This window comes from Capra hircus, chromosome 13 (genome assembly GCF_001704415.2).
Source record: "Capra hircus breed San Clemente chromosome 13, ASM170441v1, whole genome shotgun sequence".
Taxonomy (NCBI): Eukaryota; Metazoa; Chordata; class Mammalia; order Artiodactyla; family Bovidae; genus Capra; species Capra hircus.
The window spans coordinates 3,532,605-3,560,518 of record NC_030820.1 but is presented as its reverse complement, the minus strand read 5'-3'; the positions used below and the strand labels follow the sequence as shown (position 1 = coordinate 3,560,518).

General features: G+C 40.8%; 1 protein-coding gene across 1 annotated transcript in view; it reads right to left on the bottom strand.

Annotated features, from left to right (window-relative positions):
• SLX4IP (SLX4 interacting protein) overlaps positions 1-27,914 on the bottom strand; it is a 209,997-nt gene that overhangs the window by 164,005 nt on the left and 18,078 nt on the right. Inside the window, 1 exon segment of the mRNA XM_018056923.1 lies at positions 22,179-22,234. Within this exon segment, the coding sequence (XP_017912412.1) occupies positions 22,179-22,205 (27 nt within the window). The 5' untranslated portion in view covers positions 22,206-22,234.

Genomic DNA, 27,914 nt, shown 5'->3' with positions numbered 1-27,914 from the left:
TCTGGAAGAAAAAAGTTAATCACAGTAACGCATGTTTTTTGTTATGATGATGATTACTACTGAAATAGTGCCTAACTTTTATTAATATGGTTACCTCTGCTAAACACTTAATACACATCAGTTCATTTAACCCTCACAATAACACTGATATAAAAATAGTGCAATCAGCACTAGAAATGCTTATGCTGGGCCCAGGGAACATATTTTGAAAACCAGACTCTGTCTTTTCTCTTCTTGTCCTTTGTCTCTGAGCTTCATTTTGGAGCCAGTTAGGATGACAGGATTGCACGTCCCAGCCTCACACACCAGTGCGGTCCATAGGCCAGGCACCGCAACAGTCCAAAGAGCCAGACTGAATGCCGGCCACTGCACACGGCTTTATGTTTCTTCTAGACAAAAGAGACTAGAAATGCCAAATAAGTCAGCTGTTCACAGACCAAAGTTTTCAAAATACTTATTTTTAAATATGCTTTCTAAGGAGCAACAGTGTTCTAGGAATAATATATAAAACCGCCACAGATAAACTGAACAGTCTTATTTGAACTAGAAAAATTCCCTTGTACTAGCAAAACAAGATTAAATACTTAATCATCTTTATATCAAAATTAAGCAAAATGAATGGCAATTAAAGTCTTCAACTAATATTGGCTTTGAAAAGGCCCCTATCAGGTAAGGAGGAAGTGAAAGGGGAAACAACGCTAACCATTTCTAAGTGATGACTCTGTGCTGAGATGGACAATTAACCCAGAAGGGAGTTTATATTAACATTATTTAATTAACCCTTTTTAACAGATGGGAACAAAGACTTAAATCACTTTCCAAAGAGCAGGTCAGTGGTGAGGCCCAGGTTCAAACCCAGGCCTTTCTGCAGCCAAAGCCCAAATTCTTTCCACTGCATCATACACAAAATATTCCTCCAGTAAGAATTTATGGAATTATAAGAATATAAGGCCAGACAGGGCCTTGGAGACTCAGTAATTCAATACCTCACCGAACAGATAAGATCCAAGAAACACGAAGAAACAAGGTAAACAGTCTCCAAAGATGGCCACCAACAATCCTCCCCCCTTTGCACAAGCACGCTGCTCATCCCACCAAGAGGATGAGGCTATTTTTTCTCTCTAGACCCAGTGATTTGCTGACCAACAGAATATGGTGGTGCCAGTGGTAAAGAATCTGCCTGCCAATGCAGGAGATGCAAGAAATACAGGTTTGAGCCCTTGGTTGGCAAGATCCTCTGGAGGAGGGCAAGACAACCCACCTCGGTATTCTTGCCTGGGAAATTCCATGAACAGTGCTATTTATACAGTCTGTGGGGTTGCAGAAAGTTGGATCTGACTGCGCACGCATGCATATGGCTAGAGAATGGCAGAAGGAAGAGTCTGCCAGCTCCAGCGCAGCCCTTAGGAAGCCGAGCAGCTGCCAGCGTCATGGCCTCTGGAGGGCCAGCGCCTTGCTGTAAGGGAGTTCACGCTAAACAACTGAATGACGAGACACCTTGGGAAGAGAAAGGCACTGGGGAGAAGGAACTAACACGGGCGTGAAGTCCTCTTGAGCTTTCCAGCCTAGTGGGTATCTGAATGCATTCCAAATGAGTGACCTAGTCAATGCCATGTAAAGCAGAGAGACTGACTACCTAGATTTTCTGACGCATGGAATTATGAAAAGTTCGGGGCTGCTTGGTTACACAGCTGTGGCTAACTGAAACAAAAGGTTAACTGACTTGCCCATAGTCAAGAACCAACAACAAGGATTTAAATCTAAGCCCTCTGGTTTCTGGCCCTGGCTACCCCCCACCAGGGAGACTGACACACAAATGACGCACCCCAAAACCTGAGTGACCTGTGGTTTTGCCACAATATCCCATAAAGAGAGAGACCGGAACAAAATCACCGCACTCATTCGCTCACAACTCAGCTCTGCAGGGCGGAGTCTGCGTCACCTAACCTGCTGCTGTTTAAACTGGGACACGTTTTCTCATGACAAACCACCTTGAGGAGTGGAGCAGGCAATCATCACCCTTGTCTGTGTCTCTAGTGCCTAACCCAGGGCCTTGCACACTAGGGATAAAGGAAGATCTGCTAACTGACACCTCCCATATGAAAAGAATTAGACTAGTCCTCACTCCAAAGAATTACGAGAGCAAGAACAAGTAAGACACCCAGGCCAAGTCCCTCTAACACTGTACAGAATGTCACTGTAAAATAATTACTGCCTAAAGTGTTCTTTTCCCAAACACTCTGACAGCACTGTCTTTAATTATTACTTTGATACCCATAAGAAACTCTGTTAAACAGACAGGAATAACAGCACTATCACACAGCTGAAGAAATGGATGCTCAGAGGGGTAAACACAATTCAGCCAGTCATCCACGTTTCACAAGTGAGGTCATGACATGATATCAGGAACCCTGATCAAAAGTCAGAGGCTAATTTCATCTTCTAGGATACCTTCCTCAAAAATCTGAGGATCTAAATTTCAAGAAGTACTGTAAAAGAACCTAGAGTCACATGAAAAGGATACAAAGAATCACAGAAATTTATAAGACACGATCTCAATACTGACCCATAAGAGACAGTGCCTTTTTCAGGTCATGATAACTAGGATGTCCTACTCGGCACAGGCCTTGCCAGAACCTCTATGACACCAAATCTCTGTGAAACAAATGGCGTAACACTCTGCCTTACCTCAGATCACACTCGCAAAACACAGCATGTGCCTATTGCTGTGTAGAGTGACTATTACAAACTCATTCTTTCTTTGGTGTTTCTCGTAGTCCGAAAATCAGAATGTTATTGTCACATGCTGCTCACATGCAAAAAAGGGACGTATGCAGTGGCCTAGTTTCCTATATTACCTAATCATGGGTATTCCAAGAGGTCACAACCAGAGGAGCCCTGAAAAGGACACTAAAAATAGATGGACACTGTGCATCTTTACATCATTTGGCTAATGACTGGACTGCTGCACACGTGGGCCATTCAGGGAAGTGTCATCTCCATTCCCAGGGGTTCTGGAATGCAACGACCCTCTGTGAGTCCCCACCCCTCAGCTCACTTCTTCAACTTCGCATCTCCAAAGTTCACAGTCACAATAACAATAAGGAAAGGTGAGTAGGAAGTACAGTACTATAATAACACTGTGACTCCAAGGACTTTGTCCCAGCCGAATCCTTCCAGTCTTTACTGCCAGGACCAGGGTTGGGCTGGGGTCCCAAAGCCTTCCAAGGACCAAAGGGACGCTCACCCTCAGCCCCTCGCTCCGCTTCCAGAACCTGGAAGGGCAGCACACCAGAGGCAGTCTTGCGTCACTGAGAAGGCTTTCTCCGCGGCCTCTGGGGATAGTTTGGATTGACTGCTTCCTACTGCTGTGGTTAACGGTTGTGTTTCCTGGTCAGGAGGTCTATGAGACAGCGATCTACACATCCACGGGCTAGCAGGCTATCGGTGGGGGTAAACATACAACTCCCAGGCTAACAAACATCGGCATTTAGGATGTCACGATCCTGTAGGAACGGGCCAGCAATTTTAGAAGCACTTGGGCTGCTGTGCTTTCTTGGATCGCCATGTCTGCTGAGCTGCTCGTGTAACAATGATGCCCTCTACAGCCCTCAGGGAGAATTCAAGGGACAGAATGAGCTCTTGTATCTGTGAGAGATCCTGAATCTGCTTTTCTACTAAGATCTTTTTTTACACTAGCATAAGTTAATAATATACATGTGTTTGCATGCATGTTGGAAAAAAATTCAAGTACCACCGTCTACACCGTCTAACAGTAAGGTCCTAATTAAAATAAAACAAAATGATGTCCAAAGAGTTAACATCACTATACTAAAACCATTTACTTTCCTAAAGGCCTCATAGAAGCAAATTCTACACAACGTCATTTTGGCTATTAACAAAGACTATTTTTAAAAGAATCACTTAAAATATTTTCAAAGTGGAACTCCTAAAAGGAGAAACAGGTTGAGATGAATTTTTTTTTAAAGAAAAGAAATAAACCACAAATTGGAGATTATAACATTTCCTGTCTGGGACTGAAAAAAGACCAGTATGAAATAACTCCAAGCTTGAGTGACTTCCCTGTTCTCCGTAAGACATGAGGAAAGAAATTTCTCATTTTTGTAATAAGGAAAATGAGGGATACTGGGTGCCTCAGAAAGGTTCCAAATTACTCAAGGCAGATACACAAGAAGCGCAGCACAGGTCCTTCATCTTGGGAAATGTTGCTAAGAGCAATATGCTGTGAGAGGGTGTGTATATAACACACGGCAGTGTGTACCTGCGCACAGTCAAAGGAACAACGTGAGAGGGTGGTCAATGCAGGGAAAGTTTAGATCTTGTGTGAAAATAAAAGCAAGCCTTTGGTCAAGCCTGGGAAAAGTTGATGCATACAGACTATGCAAGAAAAGGTGAGAGGGCACAGGAAGAGAGAAAGCCACAGGCCAGATCTCTGCAGGAAATGCAAATTCATCAGTTTCATAGAAACAGGTGGACACGTTCCCAAGTTTCAAGATGAAAATATAGGTCAGAGTTAAAGAGGAAGGGGAAAAGAGTTATCAGAGTGCCTTGAAGTCAGCTGGCAAGTTTAGATTAGATCTCATTTAACAGAATTACTTCTGATCGCTTAGGCAAGGAAATAACATGGTGAAAATGGTGTTAATAAAACATTACCCTGGCACTTCTCTAGAGGCACTGGAATGGCAGCACAAGAAAGGCATAGAGATCATGCTGAGACCAGTGCAGAAATAGAAACAGCAAGGATGACAAAGGCTGAATTATAAGAAAAGGAGAGAGAAGAAGCAAGTCCAGGACACTTTGTTGAGGATGGATGCATTACACACAACGGTGAGGGAAGGACAAGGAGACAGCATAGGCTGGTAAGTCCAGGGACATCCAAAGCAAAAGCCAATTTAGAAGAAAACAGGATAAACTGAATTTTTAGTGTGCAGTTTCAGGGATCAATTTAGGCATAGACTTCAGCAGGCAGGTGGAAAGTTGAAACTGAAAAGAGGGTTTGAGAAGCCAGGATTGTATTTAAACACTTTCTAATCACCGCCCCCCACCCCCGCCCCCAAAAAAAGATGCGCTGACACACGTGGAAAGGAATGGGGGAAATAAAGCCCAGAAAACTGGGTGTCTGGCCAGAGGCAGAGATAACACTTGGAAGTTTCATTTCAGATCCAACAAGAACTTGGTTTCAAAGCCATCAACACGCAGAACAAAGGCTCTCACTGGAATGTGATGGTCCCTGAAAGCTTTAAGCCTGAGGCAGAATTTAACTGGATGATAGCTGGTAAACGTCTATGAATTTTATTCCAGATCTATCAAGTACTCAGCACACAATGAGTTCCCACCAGGAGCAATGAAACAGAACAAGTCACTGTGCGGTGGGGAAGGAAGAGCAGCCAACTTGGTGTGTGTGTCATCCTCCACCAGGCAAACTCATAGGGATCTTGTATGTCTTTAAAACTTCAAGCTTGCCCAAAGAATAGGCAGAATTAAGAAGGAACTGGAAGATGAAGAGTTTAAGTACTGGGAGAAGTACAGACGTACTTCTTTCACCTTGAAAAGTTTCACAAAGACAAATCCCTTTGGAAAAACATTCTCAAGGATAAAGATTGCATTCTCTTCCTTCAGACTTATTTCTAGTAAAGAATGTAACCATTTGGGCTTCCCAAGTGGCACAGGAGTAAAGAATCCGCCTGCAATGCAAGATGTGGGTTGGATCCCTGGGTAGGGAAGATCCTGTGGAGTAGGAAATGGCAACTCCAAATCACTCCAGTATTCTTGCCTGGAAAATTACATGGAGCCTGGTAGACTACAGTCCATGGGGCCACAAAGAGTCGGATATGACTGAGTGACTGAGCACACACACACGGAACCATGTAAAGGTCCAGTGGCTAAGATTCAGCTCTCATTGCAGGGGGCCCAGGTTCGATCCCTGGTCAGGGAATTAGATCCCACACAATACAACTAAGATCTAGTCCAGTCAAATAGATAAATAAATACTGGGGGGAAAAAAAGTAACCATTGAAAACTTCTGTGATTTATTTTGTTACAACACATCAGTTTTATTCTTTCTTAAAACTTAACAGTCATTAACTAGAACTCAAACAGTATGAAAATATTTGCATAAATCTTTTTTCAATGCATAAAATCAGTATAACTTTTTCTAAATTGAGTACTGATGGCAAAGTACTGCACTCCCCTTTAGGTAACTGAAAAACCTAGGACACAGAATTTAAGTTATTCATTGAGGCAAACCAGCAAGACAAAAGCCCATTTGCGATTTGCTATTCATAAACTTTCTCTCTTTGGAAGTTCAAAGAGTTGCTCTTCACTTTTACTATAAAGGGAAAACTACTGTCAATTCTTGGACATATTTCTCTTTTGGTAGTTTTTCTTAGGAATGCAGAGATTAAGGTCAATTGAAATTTAGAGGGGAACATAAAACCATAATTGCTACAAAGGAGTGGAAAGAAAAACATTGATAGTAAAGATGCAAGGAGATTTTTTTTAATGTAAAAAATCTCTCCTCTCCACACTAACATTAATAAAATCTTAAATCTGTTACTTTTAGATTTAGAAAATAACTCAGCCTTCCTAAACCGTAAGTCTAACATACCACACCCCTGCTCTCCCCAACCCCCTCCGCCAAATAAAAAGTAGACAACTATCAACAAAAGTAAAAGCGCCAGGTCTCCTGGAGTGGGTGGGAAGGAGGAGGAGGCGGTCATTACACACTCCCTGTGGAAGAAGACAAAGCCAGATCCACATTCCAGGGAAATCTGGCTGGTCTGAGTTTTTCCTTAAATACAGATTGGCCTGTCACTAAGCCAGGCTCTAATCTTCCCAGCCTGCCGATGCTAGGGAAGCCAGGAATCCCTTCTAATTAATCAAACCCTCCCAACAAAAATTTTCCCACCCACAATAAAGTGGGCTGCGGGGAGGGGAAACAGCAGAGCAAGCTTTGTAGCCAAAGAATTCTAGACTTTGGTGTAATACCTAGCTAATCCAAGAAAACAGATGCAGGAAGCAGAGGAAATGATCTACAAACAGAGACAGACAATGAAGTAGGAACCTTTCACAGTACTGCTCTGCTGGAACCAAATCTGAAAACTTTAAATAAGATTGTAATTATAACTGCATGGGAATTAGACCTGATGACACCACATAGTTTTTTTAAACACCTGGAGGGAATGGATCCATAAACTTTTCAGAGGTAGATGCCATGAATACTGATTTGACACTTTCAATGGCAATTTATTATTTAAATTTATTTTCTTAATAAACTCTGAATACGTTATATGTCCATGTCTATTTTTTGCTTCCACTTGCAAAGGAAATGGCGTTGCCCTGACTCTCTAACTTACCCAGCCCTTGCAGCCAGTTTAACCCAAGGTATCTTCACTGAAAGCCTACTCTGACAAGATACAAGGAAGCAGGAGTACAGAAGGAACCACTGATTCAGATCCGCGTGGTCCAACTCAGCTGCTACTACTATCCATGTGTGAATACTGAGCTTCTAAAACCTGGCTGGCAGGAACTGAGACGTGCTTTGAGAGATACATTTATACACTTAAATCAGCTTATGTAATACATAAAGGTTTCAGACTCTGCACCAATAAGGCTCTTGTTGCAACTATTCAATTCTGCCATTATAGCATAAAATCAGCAAGGGTGCTTTTATGGGAGTGTCCGTGTTTCAGTAAAACTTTATTTACAAAAACAGGCAGCTCTTCTGTGTCAGATGTAATCTGCTGACCCCTGGTTCTCTAAAGAACTCACAATTATGGAAGTTCTAAAACAATGGGGAGGCTGCAGGGCTAGAATTAGGATCACTGACGAGCCCCAGGAAGACATGCGTCTGCTGACACTACTACTGCTCTCAGCTCAGAAGGCCTTCGCTGCAGCCAGGACGTCTTCCTGCCCTGAGACCCTGAAAGCTGGGCTTCCAAGGACTTTTTCATCTCATACACTGCTGCCATTTCCTGGAATTCTAGCCTAGGTAGCAGTCATAAGAAAGCTCAAGGCCAGGGTCACAGCAGTTTAAAAAAAAAAAGTCCTCTTCCTCAAAGCAAGGTCAGAAGACCTTTCTTCATCTGAATAAGAATAATCTGTCTGCATGGATAATTAATACTATTTGGAGTAAGAATAAACACCTGAGGTGCAAGCGGCAAACTGGTGGTTCATCTGGTTTTTTGTTACTTTGGAAATTGTGTTCTATCCAGGTATTTTTCAACCTAAGGGTCAAAAGTAAATGCATCAATATGAAAATCTGCATAGGTTAATTCTTTTTAACTTACATTTATTCATTTGATTTTTTATCATAGCAATTTATATGCACAGATTAAAATGAAATATAAAAAACAGGCCTCTTCTGCCCCATCCTGCCTCCACCCCCACCCCAACTCTCACTCACTAGGAGCAAACACACTGAAAACTTTTAGACATTTCACCTGGTATTTACTAAATAGTTCTAGATATTTTGTTTATACTATAACCTTTTATTATTTCAAATGTAAACACTATCTGTGGAAAACGAAAATACAATGCTTACAACTCACCCTCTCACACATCCCCTTTGCCAGCCTTCCAAAATTTGGAGACCACAACATAGGAAATGTTCAAAGCTGAGGAGTGCAGTATACCATGCTTACTTTGCCATCTTGCATAGTCTTTTGCTTGCTTAGAATGAAGGCTTACGTCACTTTCTGTTTAGTTTCCCGTATTTCTAGCACTAAACCATTCCCACACTCTCTGACAGGCCTACAAAAACTCCTCTCGATACATTTAAATACATGTGGTAATTTATTCATTTCATTTTTTGTTGGGGATATTGTCCATGGAACCATCTGTCCTGTTCCAAACATTACTTTCCAAGCATAAGACACAGCTGATCATCATAGGATTTGCTGAGACCCCACCTGTTAGACTCCCTATTTCCTAGATCCCATATTTTACCCTTTCTCTGTTCACATGTGCATTTGGGAAAAATCACATCCTTCCTGAAACAGAGTACATTAGAACAACATTTTATAGTCTTTGCAAGTCTGAAAAAACTTCTATTCCAGCTGACCATGGGATCTAAAGCTGGGCTGAGGGAAGAATTCAGGGTTGGAATCCGTCATCTTCAGAATATTGAAGCTCCTGCTCCACTGTCCAGCTCTAGCTGCTGAGGAGGCTGCTCTGAATCCGATCTTTGGCATGTGATCTATTTTTCTTTCAGGATCTCCTCTGAGTTCCCAGTGTTAGGAAATCTTGGCACAATATGCCTAAGTACTACTTGTTTTCATTGCCTTTTTTAGGTGTCCACTCACAGAAATTTTCAAATAGTAACTTTGTGCTATCATTTCTAGTAATTTTATTATTTCTTCATAATTTTCTTCTCCATCATTTTTTTGTCTTCCTTTCCAGAATGCCAATTTTTCATTCTAAGTCTGTACCTCATTCTAATTTTTAATGTTTTTGTGCTATCCTCCCCCTCCTTTTTTTTTTTTTTTTTGCCACATGGCATGTGGGATCTTAGTTTCCTGACCAAGGATCGAACCATGCTCCATGCAGTGGAAACTCAGAGTTTTAATCACTCAGTTCAGTTCAATTCAATCGTTCGGTCGTGTCCGACTCTTTGCAACCCCACGAATCGCAGCATGCCAGGCTTCCCTGTACATCACCATCTCCCAGAGTTCACTCAGACTCACGTCCATCGAGTCAGTGATGCCATCCAGCCATCTCATCCACGGTCGTGCCCTTCTCCTGCTGCCCCCAATCCCTCCTAGCATCAGAGTCTTTTCCAATGCGTCAACCCTTCGCATGAGGTGGCCAAAGTACTGGAGTTTCAGCTTCAGCATCATTCCTTCCAAAGAAATCCCAGGGTTTATCTCCTTCAGAATGGACTGGTTGGATCTCCTTGCAGCCCAAGGGACTCTCAAGAGTCTTCTCCAACACCACAGTTCAAAAGCATCAATTCTTCGGCGCCCAGCCTTCGTCACAATCCAACTCTCACATCCATACATGACCACAGGAAAAACCATAGCCTTGACTAGACGGACCTTAGTCGGCAAGTAATGTCTCTGCTTTTGAATATGCTATCTAGGTTGGTCATAACTTTTCTTCCAAGGAGTAAGTGTCTTTTAATTTCATGGGTGCAGTCACCATCTGCAGTGATTTTGGAGCCCAGAAAAATAAAGTCTGACACTGTTTCCACTGATTCCCCATGTATTTCCCATGAAGTGATGGGACCAGATGCCATGATCTTAGTTTTCTGAACGTTGAGCTTTAAGCCAACTTTTTCAATTTCCTCTTTCACTTTCATCAAGAGGCTTTTTAGTTTCTCTTCACTTTCTGCCATAAGGGTGGTGTCATCTGCCTATCTGAGGTTATTGATATTTCTCCCAGCAATCTTGATTCCAGCTTGTGCTTCTTCCAGTCCAGCATTTCTCATGATGTACTCTGCACAGAAGTTAAATAAGCAGGGTGACAATATACAGCCTTGACGTACTCCTTTTCCTATTTGGAACCAATCTGTTGTTCCATGTCTAGGTCTAACTGCTGCTTCCTGACCTGCATACAGATTTCTCAAGAGGCAGGTTGGGTGGTCTGGTATTCCCATCTCTTGAAGAATTTTCCACAGTTTATTGTGATCCACACAGTCAAAGACTTTGGCATAGTCAATAAAGCAGAAATAAATGTTTTTCTGGAACTCTCTTGCTTTTTCCATGATCCAGTGGATGTTGGCAATTTGATCTCTGGTTCCTCTGCCTTTTCTAAAACCAGCTTGACCATCACGGAGTTCATGGTTCACGTATTGCTGAAGCCTGGCTTGGAGAATTTTGAGCATTACTTTACTAGCATGTGAGATGAGTGCAATTGTGCAGTAGTTTGAGCATTCTTTGGCATTGCCTTTCTTTGGAATTGGAATGAAAACTGATCTTTTCCAGTCCTGTGGCCACTGCTGAGTTTTCCAAATTTGCTGGCATATTGAGTGCAGCACTTGCACAGCATCATCTTTCAGGATTTGAAACAGCTCAACTGGAATTCCATCACCTCCACTAGCTTTGTTCGTAGTGATGCTTTCTAAGGCCCACTTGACTTCACATTCCAAGATGTCTGGCTCTAGATGAGTGATCACACCATCATGATTATCTGGGTCATGAAGATCTTTTTTGTACAGTCCTTCCGTGTATTCTTGCCACCTCTTCTTAATATCTTCTGCTTGTTAGGTCCATACCATTTCTGTCCTTTATCGAGCCCATCTTTGCATGAACTGTTCCCTTGGTATCTCTAATTTTCTTAAAGAGCTCTAGTCTTTCCCATTCTGTTGTTTTTGTCTATTTCTTTGCATTGATCGCTGAAGAAGGCTTTCTTATCTCTTCTTGCTATTCATTGGAACTCTGCATTCAGATGCTTATATCTTTCCTTTTCTCCTTGGCGTTTTGCCTTTCTTCTTTTCAGAGCTATTTGCAAGGCCTCCCCAGACAGCCATTTTGCTTTTTTGCATTTCTTTTCCATGGGGATGGTCCTGATCCCTGTCTCCTGTACAATGTCACGAACCTCATTCCATAGTTCATCAGGCACTCTATCTATCAGATCTAGGCCCTTAAATCTATTTCTCACTTCCACTGTATAATCATAAGGGATTTGATTTAGGTCATACCTGAATGGTCTAGCGGTTTTCCCTATTTTCTTCAATTTGAGTCTGAATTTGGTAATAAGGTGTTCATGACCTGAGCCACAGTCAGCTCCTGGTCTTGTTTTTGTTGCCGGTATAGAGCTTCTCCATCTTTGGCTGCAAAGAATATAATCAATCTGATTTCGGGGTTGACCATCTGGTGATGTCCATGTGCAGAGTCTTCTCTTGTGTTGTTGGAACAGGGTGTTTGCTATGATCAGTGCGTTTTCTTGGCAAAACTCTATTAGTCTTTGCCCTGCTTCATTCCGCATTCCAAGGCCAAAATTGCCTGTTACTCCAGGTATTTCTTGACTTCCTACTTTTGTATTCCAGTCCCCTATAATGAAAAGGACATCTTTTTGTGGTGTTAGTTCTAAAAGGTCTTGTAGGTCTTCATAAAACCGTTTAACTTCAGTTTCTTCTGGACCACCAAAAAAGTCCCCATGGTATATTCCTATTTTTTTATCTATTATCTTTCTGTTCTACTATTTGGGCAGATATTTATCTACTATCCTGTATGCTATTAAATTTTTATTTCTATTATATTTTTAATTTACAGGAGCTCTTACATTTTCTGGCCAATTTCCCTTATTCATAACATGCTTATTGTTAGAACTTGTTAGGTAGTTATAACAGTCTCTTTTTTTGCTAGGAAGATACTAATATCAAAGTTTTTCAAAGTCTTTTCTTACTCACTAGAATCACCCTTCCCCTCCAAGTTGGTTGATTTGCTTTTTTTCCCTCTTTCTCAGTTTTGTTTCTCAGTTCAGTTAAGTTTAGTCACTCAGTCATCTTTGCGACCCCATAGCCACAGCACACCAGGCCTCCCTGTCCATCACCAACTCCTGGAGTTTACCCAAACTCATGTCCATTGAGTCGGTGATGCCATCCAACCATCTCATCCTCTCTTGCCACCTTCTCCTCCTGCCCTCAATCTTTCCCAGCATCAGGGTCTTTTCAATGAGTCAGCTCTTCATATCAGGAGGCCAAAGTATTGGAGTTTCAGCTTCAACATCAGTCCCTCCAATGAACATCCAGGGCTGATCTCCTTCAGAATGGACTGGTTGGAGCTTCTTGCAGCCCAAGGGACTCTCAAGAGCCTTCTCCAACACCACAGTTCAAAAGCATCAATTCTTCAGCGCTCAGCTTTCTTTATAGTCCAACTTTCACATCCGTACATGACCACTGGAAAAACCATAGCCTTGACTAGACGGACCTTTGTTGGCAAAGTAATGTCCCTTCTTTTGAATATGCTATCTAGGTTGGTCATAACTTCCCTTCCAAGGAGTAAGTGTCTTTTAGTTTCATGGCTGCAATCACCATCTGCATTCATTTTGGAGCCCAGAAAAATAGTCAGCCACTGTTTCAACTGTTTCCCCATCTATTTGCCATGAAGTGATGGGACCGGACGCCATGATCTTAGTTTTCTGAATGTTGAACTGTAAGAAAACTTTTGCACTCTCCTCTTTCACATCAAGAGGCTCTTTAGTTCTTCTTCACTTTCTGCCATGAGGGTGGTGTCACCTGCATATCTGAGGTTATTGATATTTCTCCTGGCAATCTTGATTCCAGCTTGTGCTTCACCCAGTCCTGCATTTCTCATGATGTACTCTGCATAGAAGTTAAATAAGCAGGGTGACAATATACAGCCTTGACATACTCCTTTCTCTATTTGGAACCAGTCTGTTGTTCCATGTCCAGTTCCAACTGTTGCTTCCTGACATGCATATAGGTTTCCTGAGAGACAGGTCAGGTGGTCTGGTATCCCCATCTCTTTCAGAATTTTCCACAGCTTATTGTGATCCACACAATCAAAGGCTTTGGCATAGTCAATAAAGCAGAAATAGATGTTTTTCTCGAACTCTCTTGCTTTTTTGACAATCCAGCAGATGTTGGCAATTTGATCTCTGGTTCCTCTGCCTTTTCTAAAGCAGCTTGAACATCTGGAAGTTCATGGTTCACGTATTGCTGAAGCCTGGCTTAGAGAATTTTGAGCATTACTTTACTAGCATGTGAGATGAGTGCAATTGTGTGGTAGTTTGAGCATTCTTTGGTATTGCCTTTTCTTTGGGATTGGAATGAAAACTGACCTTTTCCCATCCTGTGGCCAGTGCTGAGTTTTCCAAATTTGCTGACATATTGAGTGCAGCACTTGCACAGCATCATCTTTCAGGATTTGAAACAGCTCAACTGGAATTCCATCACCTCCACTAGCTTTGTTCGTGGTGATACTTCCTAAGGCCCACCTGACTTCACATTCTAGGATGTCTGGCTCTAGGTGAGTGTGAGTGATCACACTTTCGTGATTATCTGGGTCGTGAAGATCTTTTTTGTTCAGTTCTTCTGTATATTCTTGCCACCTCTTCTTAATATCTTCTGCTTCTGTTAGGTCCATACCATTTCTGTCCTTTATTGAGCCCATCTTTGAATGAAATATTCCCTTGGTATTTGTAATTTTCTTGACAAGATCTCTAGTGCTTCCCGTTCTATTGTTTTCGTCTATTTCTTTGCATTGATCGCTGAGGACGGCTTTCTTATCTCTCCTTGCTATTCTTTGGAACTCTGTTTATCAAGTCATCCTTACATCTATGGTGGTATCTTTTGTCCATTCGTAATTAAGAACAGACAAGGAAATGCTGATTAAAAACTTTCCTTACATGGGTGGCACTCAATGACTACTTCAGGAATCCATTGGGGTCCCTTCTATTTGGTTGGAGAATGCCAAATGCAGGCCCTACTATCAGACAAGTAGACTTTCGGGTAACTATGACTGGAAATAAAAAAGAGATATTTCATATTGATTAAAGATTCTATTCAACAGAAAAAGCAATGATAAAGTTGTATATGTCTATTAACACAGCCTCAAGATAATGTTGTTGTTTAGTTGCTAAGTTGTGTCTCACTCTTTGTGGCCCCCTGGACTGCAACCCACCAGGCTCCTCTGTCCATGGGATTCTCCAGGCAAGAATACTGGAGTGGGTTGCCATTCCCTTCTCCAGGGGATCTTCCTCACCCAGGGATCAAACCCTCATCTCCTACACTGGCAGGTGGATTCTTTACCACTGAGTCACCAGGGAAGCCCTCAAGATATACAAAGCAAATATCAACAAAAGGACAAACATACAAATCTAAAATCATAATTGGAAATTTTAACACAGCACTCTCAACTGATTAAACAAGTAGACAAAATATAGTAAACATAGCAAATTTATCCAACACATTTAACAAACTTGACATGAGTCAGATACATAGTTTAATGTACATAACAACCATCAGATTATTCAAGTGTTTATAAAATATTAACCAAAATAGAGGAATTATACAAAACACCTATAACAAAATGATTTTTGAAAAATTTCCAAATACTTAGAAGGTAAACACATGAATAACCCAGTAATCAAAAATGAAACAATATGAAAATTAGAAAATATTTTTCTATGAATCAAAGCAAAATTACTACTTGAACTACATCTTTATGAAAGCAAAAGGATACAAATAAGTACATGCTTGACAAACAGATGGAAGCAGGTGCTTAACAAATGGAAGTGTCAAACAGATTTAAGGGGTTAGACCTGACAGACTGAGTCCCTGAAAACTATGGACAGAGCTTCATGACATTGTACAGGAGGCAGGGATGAAGACCACCCCAAGAAAAAGAAATGAAAAAAGGCAAAACAGTTTTCTGAGGAGGCCTTACAAATAGCTGAGAAAAGAAAAGAAGTGAAAGGCAAAGGAGAAAAGGAAAGATATACCCATCTGAATGCAGAGTTCCAAAGAACAGCAAGGAGAGATAAGAAAGTCTTCCTCAGTGATCAGTACAAAGAAATAGAGGAAAACAATAGAATGGGAAAGACTAGAGATCTCTTCAAGAAAATTACAAATACCAAGGGAACATTTCATGCAAAGATGAGCACAATAAAGAACAGAAATGGTATGGAACTAACAGAAGCAGGAGATATTAAGAAGAGGTGGCAAGAACACACAGAACTGTACAAAAAAGATCTTCATGACCCAGATCACGAAGGTGTGATCAATCAGCTAGAGCCAGACATCCTGAAGTGCGAAGTCAAGCGGGCGTTAGGAACCATCACTACGAACAAAGCTGGTGGAGGTGATGGAATTCCAGTTGAGCTATTTCAAATCCTAAAGATGATGCTGTGAAAGTACTGCACTCAATATGCCAGCAAATCTGTAAAACTCAGCAGTGGCCACAGGACTGGAAAAGGTCAGTTTTCATTCCAATCCCAAAGAAAGGCAGTACCAAAGAATGTTCTAAATACCACACAACTGTACTCATCTCACAGGCTAGTAACCTAATGCTCAAAATTCTCCAAGCCAGGCTTCAATAGTACATGAACCATGAACTTCCAGATGTGCAAGCTGGATTTAGAAAAAACAGAGGAACCAGAGATCAGATGGCCAACATCTGCTGGATCGTCGAAAAACCAAGAGACTTCCAGAAAAACATCTATTTCTGCTTTATTGGCTATGCCAAAGCCTCTGACTGTGTGGATCACAATGAACTGTGGAAAATTCTGAAAGAGATGGGAATACCAAACCACCTGACCTGCCCTCTGAGAAATCTGTATGCAGGTCAAGGCGCAACAGTTAATAAACTGGATAGGGACAACAGACTGGTTCCAAATCGGGAAAAGAGTATGTCAAGGCTGTATATTGTCACCCTGCTTATTCAACTTATATGCAGAGTACATAATGCCACATGCTGGGCTGGATCAAGCACAAGCTGGAATCAAGATTGCTGGGAGAAATATCAATAACCTCGATAGGCAGATGACACCACCCTTATAGCAGAAGGCAAAGTTTAAGAGCTAAAGAGCCTTTTGATGAAAGTGAAAGAGGAGAGTGCAAAAGTTGGCTTAAAATTCAACATTCAAAAAACAAAGATCATGGCATCTGATCTCATCACTTCATGGCAAACAGATGGGAAAAGAATGGAAACAGTGACAGACTTTATTTGGGGAGGCTCTTAAATCACTACAGATGGTGACTGTAGCTGTGAAATTAAAGGACGCTTGCTCCTTGGAAGGAAAGCTATGACCAACCTACACAGCATATTAAAAAGCAGAGACACTACTTTGCTGACAAAGGCCCATCTAGTTAAAGCTATGGTTTTTCCAGTAGTCATGTATGGATGTGAGAGTTGGACTATAAAGAAAGGTGAGCGCCAAAGAATTGATGCTTTTGAACTGTGGTGTTGAAGAAGACTCTTGAGAGTCCTTTGGACTGCAAGGAGATCCAACCAGTCCACCCTCAAGGAAATCAGTTCTGAATATTCATTGGAAAGACGGACGCTGAAGCTGAAACGGCAATATTTTGGCCACCTGATGCAAAGAACTGACTCATTGGAAAAGACCCTGATGCTGGGAAAGATTGAAGGTGGGTGGAGAAGGGGACAACAGAGGATGAGATGGTTCGATGGCATCACTGACTCGATGTTTAAGCAAGCTCTGGGAGTTGGTGATGGACAGGGAAGCCTGGCATGCTGCAGTCCATGGGTCGCAAAGAGTTGGACAAGACTGAGCAACTGAACTGAAGTAGATGCTTAGGAATTTATAGTTTTAAGTGTATATATCAGAAAAAAAATGTTCAAAATCAATGGTTTAAACTTCCAACTTAAGAAGCTAGAAAAAGGACAAATTTACTTAATGAATATAGAAGGAAGAAAATAATAATCAGTAAAACAGAAAACAAGTACCCTATAGGAAAAAAAAAAAATCAAAGCCAAAGGTTGGTTCTCTGAAAAGAATAATAAAATTAATAAATCCCTAACAGTATTAGTTGATATCTAAAAACCACAATGAATTATAACCACACAAGCTACTGTAGCTACTATGAGAAAAGGCAAATGCTGGTGAGAATGTCGAGAAAAGGGAGCCCTGGTGGGAGTGGGGGGTGGGAATGTAAATTGGTGACACGACTACAGAAAATAGAGGTTCCTCAAAAATTTTAACATACAGCTACCATATGATCCAGCAGTCCCACTCCTGGGATTATATCTGAAGGATGTGAAACATGGAATTGCTATCTTTTTTTTATCACTGCTACTTTTAACTTTTTATTTTGTGTTGGGGTATCGCCTATTAACAGTGTTGATGAAATCACTATCTTGAAGAGATATTTGCACTCCTGTGTTCACTGCAGCATTATTCACAACAGGGAAGACATGGAAGCAGCCTACATGTCCATTCACGGAGGAACGAAAGAAGAAAATGTATATGCATACAGTGGAATATCATTCGACCACAGCAAAGAAGAAAATTCTGCCATTTGCAACAACAGAGACTCTGAGGACATTATGCTAAGTGCAGTAACTTAGAGAAAGAGAAATACTATATGATTTCACTTATATGTGGCATCTTTAAACTTTGAATTCACAGAAACAGAGTCGAGTGGTGGTTGCAAGGGATTGAGGGGGTGGGGTAAATGAGGTGATACTGGGTTAAGGGTAGGAACTTTCAGTTATAAGATAAGCTTGGCTGGGAAATCCCATGCAGAGAAGCCTGGCAGCCTACAGTGCATGGGGTCGCAATAGACTAGGACATGACTTAGTGACTCAAAAACAACAAAGTTCCAGGGATCTAATATACAACCTGGTGACTATAGTTAACAACACTGTACCGTATACTTGAGAGTAAAGCTCTAATGTTGTCACCATAACAAGAAAACAGTAATTAAGTGAAGGTATGTTTGCTAACTAAACATTATGGTAAATAAACATTTTGCAATTTATATGTTTCTCAAACCAACACACCTTGAACTTACACAGGGTTTTATGTCAATAATGCAATCAAGCTGGGAAAAAAAAAAAAAAAATCATGCCTTTGAAAGGTTCAAGCCTGGTTGTCAGAGTATCTGAAAGCCAGGATAGCTGAGAGCTGGCATCCTAATGCCCAAAGAGGGTAGGAAAAGGAGAGAGAGGAGTTGGGAATAAACTGATTCCAGTTAAGTCAGGAGTCATGGAGAAAACTTTCAGCTCTTCATAACAGCCTAAGACATAATACAAAGCTTGAAACAGAAATATAGAAATAAATACTCAATTTGGAGATATCTCATATAATATACTCTGGTTCATGTGGATAAGTTTGTCCACAATTTCTTGGAATAAAAGCTATTCAAGAGAGCTTTTCCTTCTTTCTCTTGAGAAACTGTGGCCTTCATGAAAATGCAAAAACCTCTCTGCTCCCAGACCAAAGGAGGCAGCATGGAAGCCTGCCCCCACCCCAGGGTTCTGAGAAAGGGGATGGGAAGGAGAAGAGCGAGAACAAGGGTGGAAAAGACTGGAAGCACGAAGCTTGTGCCTCACTTGGTTGTGGGCTACAAAGTCAGACTGCCCACAGCGGGTGGAATCCCAAGCCCTGAAATGGACATAAACCTGGTCCAAAACCACCAAAGTGCCAATGGCTCCAGCAGAAGTAAACCTGAAACCGCTCCATAGCTCTGCAGGACCGGGCTTGTAGGTCTTCCTACCATGTATTTCAAACATTAAGTAACAGTGGAAATACGTCTATGTCTCTGTGTTGGGTTTTTTTTTAAGATTCTGAAAATATTTTGTTGTTGCTGTTGTTCAGTCTCTAAGTTGTGACTCTCTGCGACCCCATGGACTGCAGCCCGCCAGGCTCCTCTGTCCATGGGATTTCCCAGGCAAGAATACTGGAGTGGGTAGCCATTTCCTTCTGCAGAGGATCCTCCCCACCCAGATCAAGCAGGCCAGTTCTTTACCACTAGCGCCACCTGGTGCAGCTGTGGGATTGAGCAATCTGGTAGCAGAATTTGTCACAGCAATGTGTATGCTTTGGAAATCAACAGACCAACTCTGACATAATCAGGTGCCTGGGGCCCAAGCTTTGCACCTGATGAAGACTGTCTGCCCAAATGGATCACAATCAGTTTGGGCAAAGCTTTGCAAGAGGCCCCGTCCTTTTCTGAGTAGAAAGCCTGCAAGGGCTCAGTCTTGGATGAGTTAATACCACTCTCCAGCACATAAGAAACAATTATACAGGACTATCCAACAAGTTTTACGAGTTCCAGAAGAATTGCTGTCTTTCAGAGGTTCAGTCATGTCTGATTCTTTGCAAGGACTGCAGCACACCAGGATTCCCTGTCCTTCACCATCTCCAGGAGTGTGCGCAAACTCATGTGCATTGAGTTGATGATGCCATCCAGCCATCTCATCCTCTGTCGTCCCCTTCTCCTGCCTTCAATCTTTCCCAGCATCAGGGTCTTTTCTAATGAGTCAGCTCTTCGCATCAGTTGGCCAAAGTATTGGAGCTTCAGCTTCAGCATCAGTCCTTCCAATAAATATTCACAGTTGATTTCCTTTAGGATTGACTTGTTTGATCTCCTTGCTGTCCAAGGGACTCTCAAGAGTCTTCTCCAACACCACAGTTCAAAACGATCAATTCTTTGGCACTCAGCCTTCTTTATGGTCCAGCTCTCACATCCATACATGACTACTGGAAAAACCATAGCTTTGACTAGATGGTCCTTTATCGGAAAAGAAATATCTCTGCTTTTTAATACGCTGTCTAGGTATGTCATAGCTTTTCTTCCAAGGAGCAAATGTCTTTTAATTTCAAGGCTGCAGTCACCATTCACGGTGATTTTGTATAAATAAAGTCTGTCACTATTTGCATTGTTTCCCCCATCTATTTGCCATGAAGTGATGGGACCAGATGCCATGATCTTGGTTTTTTTAGAATGAAACAGAGAGAACAGAGACGAGCAGTACTTGAAGAGAAAAAAGCCAAAATTTCCCAAAACTGATGAAAGACTTGACTTTTCCAAAGGAAGACGTACATTGCATCCTGAGCCAGATAAACAAAAATAAGTCTATATCTCAAGATTTCACAGGGAAACTGTAGATTATCAAAGACAAAGATAAAACCTTAAAAGTAACCAAAGAGAACCAAGATAGCTTGGTAAGCAAGGTAACAGAGAAAGGAATCACAAGTAGATTTCTGAGCTGACTGGACTCCATAGATGCACCCTCAGAGGCTCCCCTCCTTGTGAGCACAAGCTGCTTTTCACATCAAGAGCTGCCTCTTCCCTGGAGTTGACCTCTGAGTGCTCTGACCAACTGAATGTGGAGGAAATGCATCTGAGACTTCTGAGCCCAGGTCTTCAAGGGTTGGACGAATTACACACTTCCTTCTTCCAGCAACTCTCGCCCTCAGAGCCCATCCCTCAAAACTCAGCCACCAAGCTAGGAGAAGCCCAAGCCGTACTGAGCAGCCACTTGAATGGGAACTGAAGGGCCGCACTAACAGCCCCGGGTGAGACTGCAGCACAGTCAGCCATTAGAACCGTCAGCTTCGATGCGCCAGCTGCCCTGAGGCCCCAGATGACTGCAGCCCCAGTCAACCACAAATGGAAAAACCAACCCGGTTTTTTTCTGGCGACCTCCAGAATCCTGAGAATAAAACGGCTTGTGTTTCAAGTCACTATATTTTAATGTGTTTTTTTACTATCTATTGATAATTGAAACATTTCTCAGTTGCAGTAAGAGATTTCAGAAGACAAGGGAAGATACCTTAAAGTGCTAAGGAGAAATGATGTGTAACCTGAAATTCTAAACAAACTTTACTCTCTAGAGGAAAACCAAATACATTTCTAGACAGACAAATAGTGAAAGTTCACCTTATAATCTCTCACAGAAAGAAACACTACATACAGAATATACAAATACTAGAAATAATTCTAAGTGATGGAATTTATAAATAGGTTGTAAATCTAACGAACACTGACTTCATAAAGGTAAGACACGACTACAATATTATATAGTATCTGATCTGGTTAACAACCACTTGAATTCGTGTGATTTGATGTTTTCAATTTCTGCTTAACGAAACACTAGCAAAGAGAACATGCCCTAAAGAGCACGCATACGTGAAAGCATCCTTCATGCAGTGGTCCCTCTCGGGAGACTGAATCTATAGTTGCTGGGAGGCAGGACCCCTGGCTGCACAACCTGGAGGGTCAATCATAGTCACTATTTATCAATTCTTCTCCTCTCTTTCCCCTCTCAGGTGACCCTTCCCTCACAGGCAAAGGTCAGACCCAGTCATCAACAGATAAAGAAGAGATCCTTATGAGGGAAAAACAAAGGCAGGCCATGAGGCTGGAGAACTAGCTCCTGCTGTTCACTTGGGTGCAACACGGGCTGCCCGCCTCTTTTCTTTTGCCTGCTCTGTCATAATCAAAAATCATGTCATGGACATGCAATGTGAACCATAGTTTTTAACCTTAAGGACCAAGTTAGCCCCAAAGGCATTTATAAAAGACTTTAATCAAGAAACTGCCACGACCATATGAACTATTCGTTTTCTCAGTTTCAATTTTCAATCACCAACTTCAAGTTTTCAGCAGTCTCCCAAATTTAAAAAGCAGAAGGAAAGTTCAGGGCTTCTATCTTCAATTAATACAGGGCTTGGTTATTTTAGAAAGTGATTAATCATTTTAAAGAAAGCTATTAAGCAACACTTACTTTAACAGCAAATTTCTTTGATGCCATGGTTTACTGATTCCAGAATAATTATAGACCTGTAATAAAAGAAAAAAGAAAGTTATAAGTAGGTATATTAAAATTTCTTTCTATTTGGATATTATATCAGAGAAAGGTTGGCTAAAGAATCAAATATCAATATGTATTTTTACAAGATGAATGCCCACTTATAACTGGTCTTAACAAAAATATTATATTGAATTAGCAGTTTAAAATCTGCTGACAAAGAAAGGCAGAGGCCCAGATGTATTGTACCAAATGTTTAAAGAATTAATATCAGTCTTTCAAAGACCCTTTAAGTCCGTTATACACATCTGTGTCTTTTTTGCTGTCTTGCATACAGGGTCGTCATTGCCATCTTTCTAAATTCCATATATATGTGCTAGTATACTGTATTGGTGTTTTTTTTTCTGGCTTACTTCACTCTGTATATTTTGGACTCAGAGGGAGAGGGAGAGGGTGGGGTGATTTGGGAGAATGGCATTCTAACATGTATACTATCATGTAAGAATTGAATCGCCAGTCTATGTCTGACGCAGGATACAGCATGCTTGGGGCTGGTGCATGGGGATGACCCAGAGAGATGTTATGGGGAGGGAGGTGGGAGGGAGGTTCATGTTTGGGAACGCGTGTAAGAATTAAAGATTTTAAAAATTTTTAAAAAAAAAAACAAAAAAAACAAAGACCCTTTAAAAGAAGAATAAGAAAAATTCTCAAATTATTCTAAGAGGCCAGTTACATCCTGATACCAATACCAAGGGGCTTCCCAGGTGGCTCAGTGGTAAAGAATCCATCTGCCAATGTAGGAGATGTGGGTTCAATCCCTGGGTCGGCAAGATTCCCTGGAGGAAGGCATGGCAACCCACTCCAGTATTCTTGCCTGGAGAATCCCATGGACAGAGGAGCCTGGAGGGCTACAGTCCATGGGGTTGTAGAGTGTCAGACACGACTGAAGCGACTTGGCATGCACACACGCACCAATACCAAAAAGAAGTATCAGAAGAAAGGAAAACTACACACCAGTATTCAACAAAATACTACAAACCAAAGCCAGCAACATATAAAAAGGATTAAATATCATGACCACAATACATTTATCTCAGGAATATAAGATTGGTCTAACATCTGAAAACTAACCTGTATAATATACTATCATCATCATGGTGCGCAGTCGTGTCCGACTCTTTGCGACCCTATGGACTATATCCCACTAGGCTCTTCTGTCCATGGAATTTTCCAGGCAAGAATACCAGAGTGAGTTGCCATTTCCTACTCCAGAGGATCTCCCCAACCCAGGGATGGAACCCTTATCTTGCATTTGGATTCTTTACCACTGCGCTACCCAGGAACCCCAAATGGTTACATTCTTTACTATATATAAATCTGAAGGAAGAGCAAGCAACCTTTACTATATTAATAGAATAAAAGAAAAAGCATACCATTATCTCAAATTTAGAAATAAATAACAAAACCCAACAGTTTTTAGTCAAAAAAATCCAACACACTAGGAATATAGAAAGAAGTGTTATCAACCTATAAAGAACATATACAAAAAACTCACACCTAGGGAACTCCCTGAAGGCCCAGTAGTTAGAACACTCTGCTTTCACTGCCGAGGGCTGGGATTCAATCACTGGTCAAGGAGCTCCAATCCTGCAAGCCATGCAGTGCATCCAAAAGAAAAAAAAAAGAAAATCCATCACTAAAAACCCACGGTTAAAGCCATACTAAATCATGAACAACTGAATGCTTTCCCCTTTCGGAGGAGAAGCAGTGATGTCTGCTCTTGCTACTTCCACACCGCACTGTATCAGAGGTGCTAGCCAGGGCAATTGGAGAAGGCAATGGCAACCCACTCCAGTACTCTTGCCTGGCATTCCATGGGGCCGTTAAGAGTCGGACACAACTGAGTGACTTCACTTTCACTTTTCACTTTCATGCGTTGGAGAAGGAAATGGCAACCCACTCCAGTGTTCTTGCCTGGAGAATCCCAGGGATCGAGAAGCCTGGTGGGCTGCTGTCTATGGGGTCGCACAGAGTCAGACACGACTGACGTGACTTAGCAGCAGCAGCAGCAGCCAGGGCAATTAGGCAGGAAAAAGAAATAAAAGTCATCCAGACTGGAAAGGAAGAAATAAAACTATCTCTGATCACAAATAACATGTTCTTATATGTAGAAAATCCTAAAGATTTTTTTTAAAAAAACTACTAGATTACAAAGCATATGAACTAAGGTTATAAGATGTAAATATATTAAACAATTAACTACATTTCTATATTCTGGCAATGAATAATCCTGAAAGGAAATTAAGAAAAGAAGTATGTTTAAAATAATGTCAGACAGCATACTTACAAAAAATTTAACAAAAAAACCCAATAAAATTTATACAACAAAACCCATAAAATATTATTGAAAGAAATTTAAAACTTACATAAATGGACAGATATCCTATATTCATAGACTGGAACATTTAATAATTTTGTTAACATGGCCATACACCCCAAATCAATCTATAACATAATTTCCATCAAAATCTCAGCTGATCTTTATAGAAACTGATAATCTCATCGTAAAATTCGTATAAAATATAAGACCTCTGCAGTAGGCAAAATAATCTTTAAAAAGAACAAAACTGAAGAATTTATACTTTCCCATTTGAAAACTTACTACAAAGTACTTGAAATAGTGTGGTACTGTACTGGCATAAAACTCACATAAATCAATGGACTAAAACTGAAAGTTCAAAAACAGATCCTTACATTTATCTTCAGTTGATTTTTACCATGACAATTTAATGGGGAAACAGTCCTTAATACAAATGGTTCTGCCACAACTGAGTATCCACATGCAAAAGAATAAGGTTGGACCCCTATGTTCTACTATATAAAGAATGGACTCTAAAGGGATAAAAGGGCTAAATGGAAGAGTTAAAACTATAAACTCTTAGAAGAAAGCATAGGCATAAGTTTTTATGACCTTACATATGTGCATTCTCAGTCGCGTCCAACTCTTTGTGACTCTATGGACTACAGCCTGCCAGGCCCCTCTGTCCATGGAATTTCATAGGAAAGAATACTGGAGTGAGCTGCCATTTCCTCCTCCATGGGGCTTTCCCAACCCAGGATTAAACCCCTGTCTCCTGCACCTCCTGCATTGCCAGGCAGGCTCTTTACCACTGCATCACTGGTCTTGCATAAGGCAGTAATTTTTTTAGATACACACCAAATGCACAAGTCATGAAAGAAAAAAAAAAAAAGTTAAATCAGAGTTCATGAAAATTTAAAACTTGAGTGCTTTAAAGGACCCTATCAAGAACTTAAAAAGACAACTCACAGAATGGGAGAGAATATCTGCAAGCCACATCTCCAGTCAGGGACTCACGTCCAGAAAACATGAAGAACACTTAGAACAACAAAAAAAAAAGATGAATAACTTGATTTTTAAATGGACCAAATATTTGAACAGACATTTCTCCAAAGAAGATATACAAATGGCCTTATAAGCACAAATAATAAGCTCAAAATTACTAGTTGTTGAGGAAATACAAATCAAAACCATAATGATACACCACTTTTCACCCACTAAGATGGCTAAAATACAAAAAACAGACCAGTGCTGACAAAGATATGGATTGACTGGAACTCTCATACATAGTTGGTGAGAAATATAAGATGTTAGAGCCACTTTGGAAAATCATTTGGCAGTTCTTCAAAAAGGTAAACATGGAGTTGTCACATGATTCAGCACTTCCACTCCTATATATGTACATAGGAAATAAAAACATATGTCCACACAAACACTTATACAGGAATGTTCATAGCAGCATTATTCATAATAACCAAGAAAGTGGAAAGAACCCAAATGCCCATCAAATGATGAATGGGTAAACATAACGGAATAATTGAGATCTTTCTTGTTTTCTAAGGTAAGCTTATATCGCTATATGCTTAACAAAATATGATATATACATACAATGGAATATTATTTGGCTATAAAAAGGAATCAAATTCTTATACCTTTTACAGCCAGGCAACTGCTCTTTTCACCCCGCAGAAGCCTAGAGAATTATTTTCTGGAGAAAGTAAGACAGAGGATCTCTGGTCTGAAAAATACCAGGTGCAGCATATAGTGGGGAGTATCCTACTGGAAAAAAAAGAGAAATTCATGGGCAGTTTACATGCCCCTTGTGATAGTTAACTATCAACTAGTTTGGGCTAAGGGATGCCCAGATAACTAACAGACATTATGTCTGTGAGGGTGCTTCTGGAAGAGACCAGCATTTGAATTTATGAACCGAGTAAAGCAGATGACCCTCCCCCATGTGGGTGGGCATCATTCAATCCACTGAAGGTCAAAACAGAACGAAAAGGTAGAGGAAAAAATGAATTCAAGATCTAATTTGGGACATCCGTCTTCTGCCCTTGGACATTAGCACTCCTGGTTCTTGAGCCTTTGGACTTGGACTGAATCACACCACTGGTTTTTCTGGGTCTCCCACTTACAAGCAGTGTATTCAGGACTTCTCAGCCTCCAAAATTCCATGAGGTAACTCCTTTAATAAACACATGTATATATACATACATGTGTGTGCGCATTTATATCTTCTATTCGTTCTGGAGAAGCTTGATTAACACACCCTCTATCCTGCCTTAGTCTCCAAACAGAAGACTGAAACCTCTCTTTCAGGGAACTGGATCTAAAAGTACTGACATCAGGGGTTCCCCAAGCAAACAGTCAAGCCAGATGGTTCTAAAGTGAAGGCCACACCCACAAACCCCACATCTGTGTGCAGAACTAACTTCCATCTCCTAGTGTCCCACACCCAAATACACACACATAAACAATGACAAATCGTCTACCATGTAAAGAAAAACTCTATTATGAAAGAAAGTAAAACAGAAAAAAAACTACTTAGCTGAAACCCAGACTATGCAAGGAGAAAGACACTTTCACTGCTATCAGCAGGATAGAAGATATTACATCAATAAGTATTTTTTTAAAGGAGCTTCTGAGAAGGGTGAATATCATATTCTAATGCCTATAAATGGAATCTAGAAAAACGGTACTGAATAATTAATTTACAGGGCAGCAATGGAGAAACAGACACAGAGAACAGACTTATGCACATGAGGAAAGGGAAGGAGAGGGCGAGATGTATGCAAAGAGTAACATGGAAACTTACATTACCATATGTAAAATAGATAGCCAACAGGAATTTGCTGTATGGCTCAGGAAACTCAAGCAGGGGCTCTGTATCAACCTAGAGGGGTGGGATGGGGAGGGAGACGGGAGGAAGGTTCAAAAGGGAGGGGATATGTGTATACCTATGTCTGATTCATGTTGAGGTTTGACAGAGAACAACAAAATTCTGTAAAGCAATTATCCTTCAATAAAAAATAAATTAAAAACATAAATAAATAAATAAATAAAAAGGAGCTTCTGGAAAGCAACTAAAACTATGATAAATAAAATTTAAAAACTTAATAGAAGGTCCAAAGGATCAAGTTGACTAAGTCATTCAGGAACTTCAGAAATAATAAAGATGAAAAATAAGACAGAATAAATGAAAAAATAAAGGATCAGTACAGAAGTACCAACCTGTAAAAATTAGGATTGAAACAGACACATATCAGGGCATATGTCATAGGAAAATTTCAGACATTGTTGAAAAAAGGATTTTAAAGTATGTGTACAAGAGGGTACACTTGCCTCTTGAG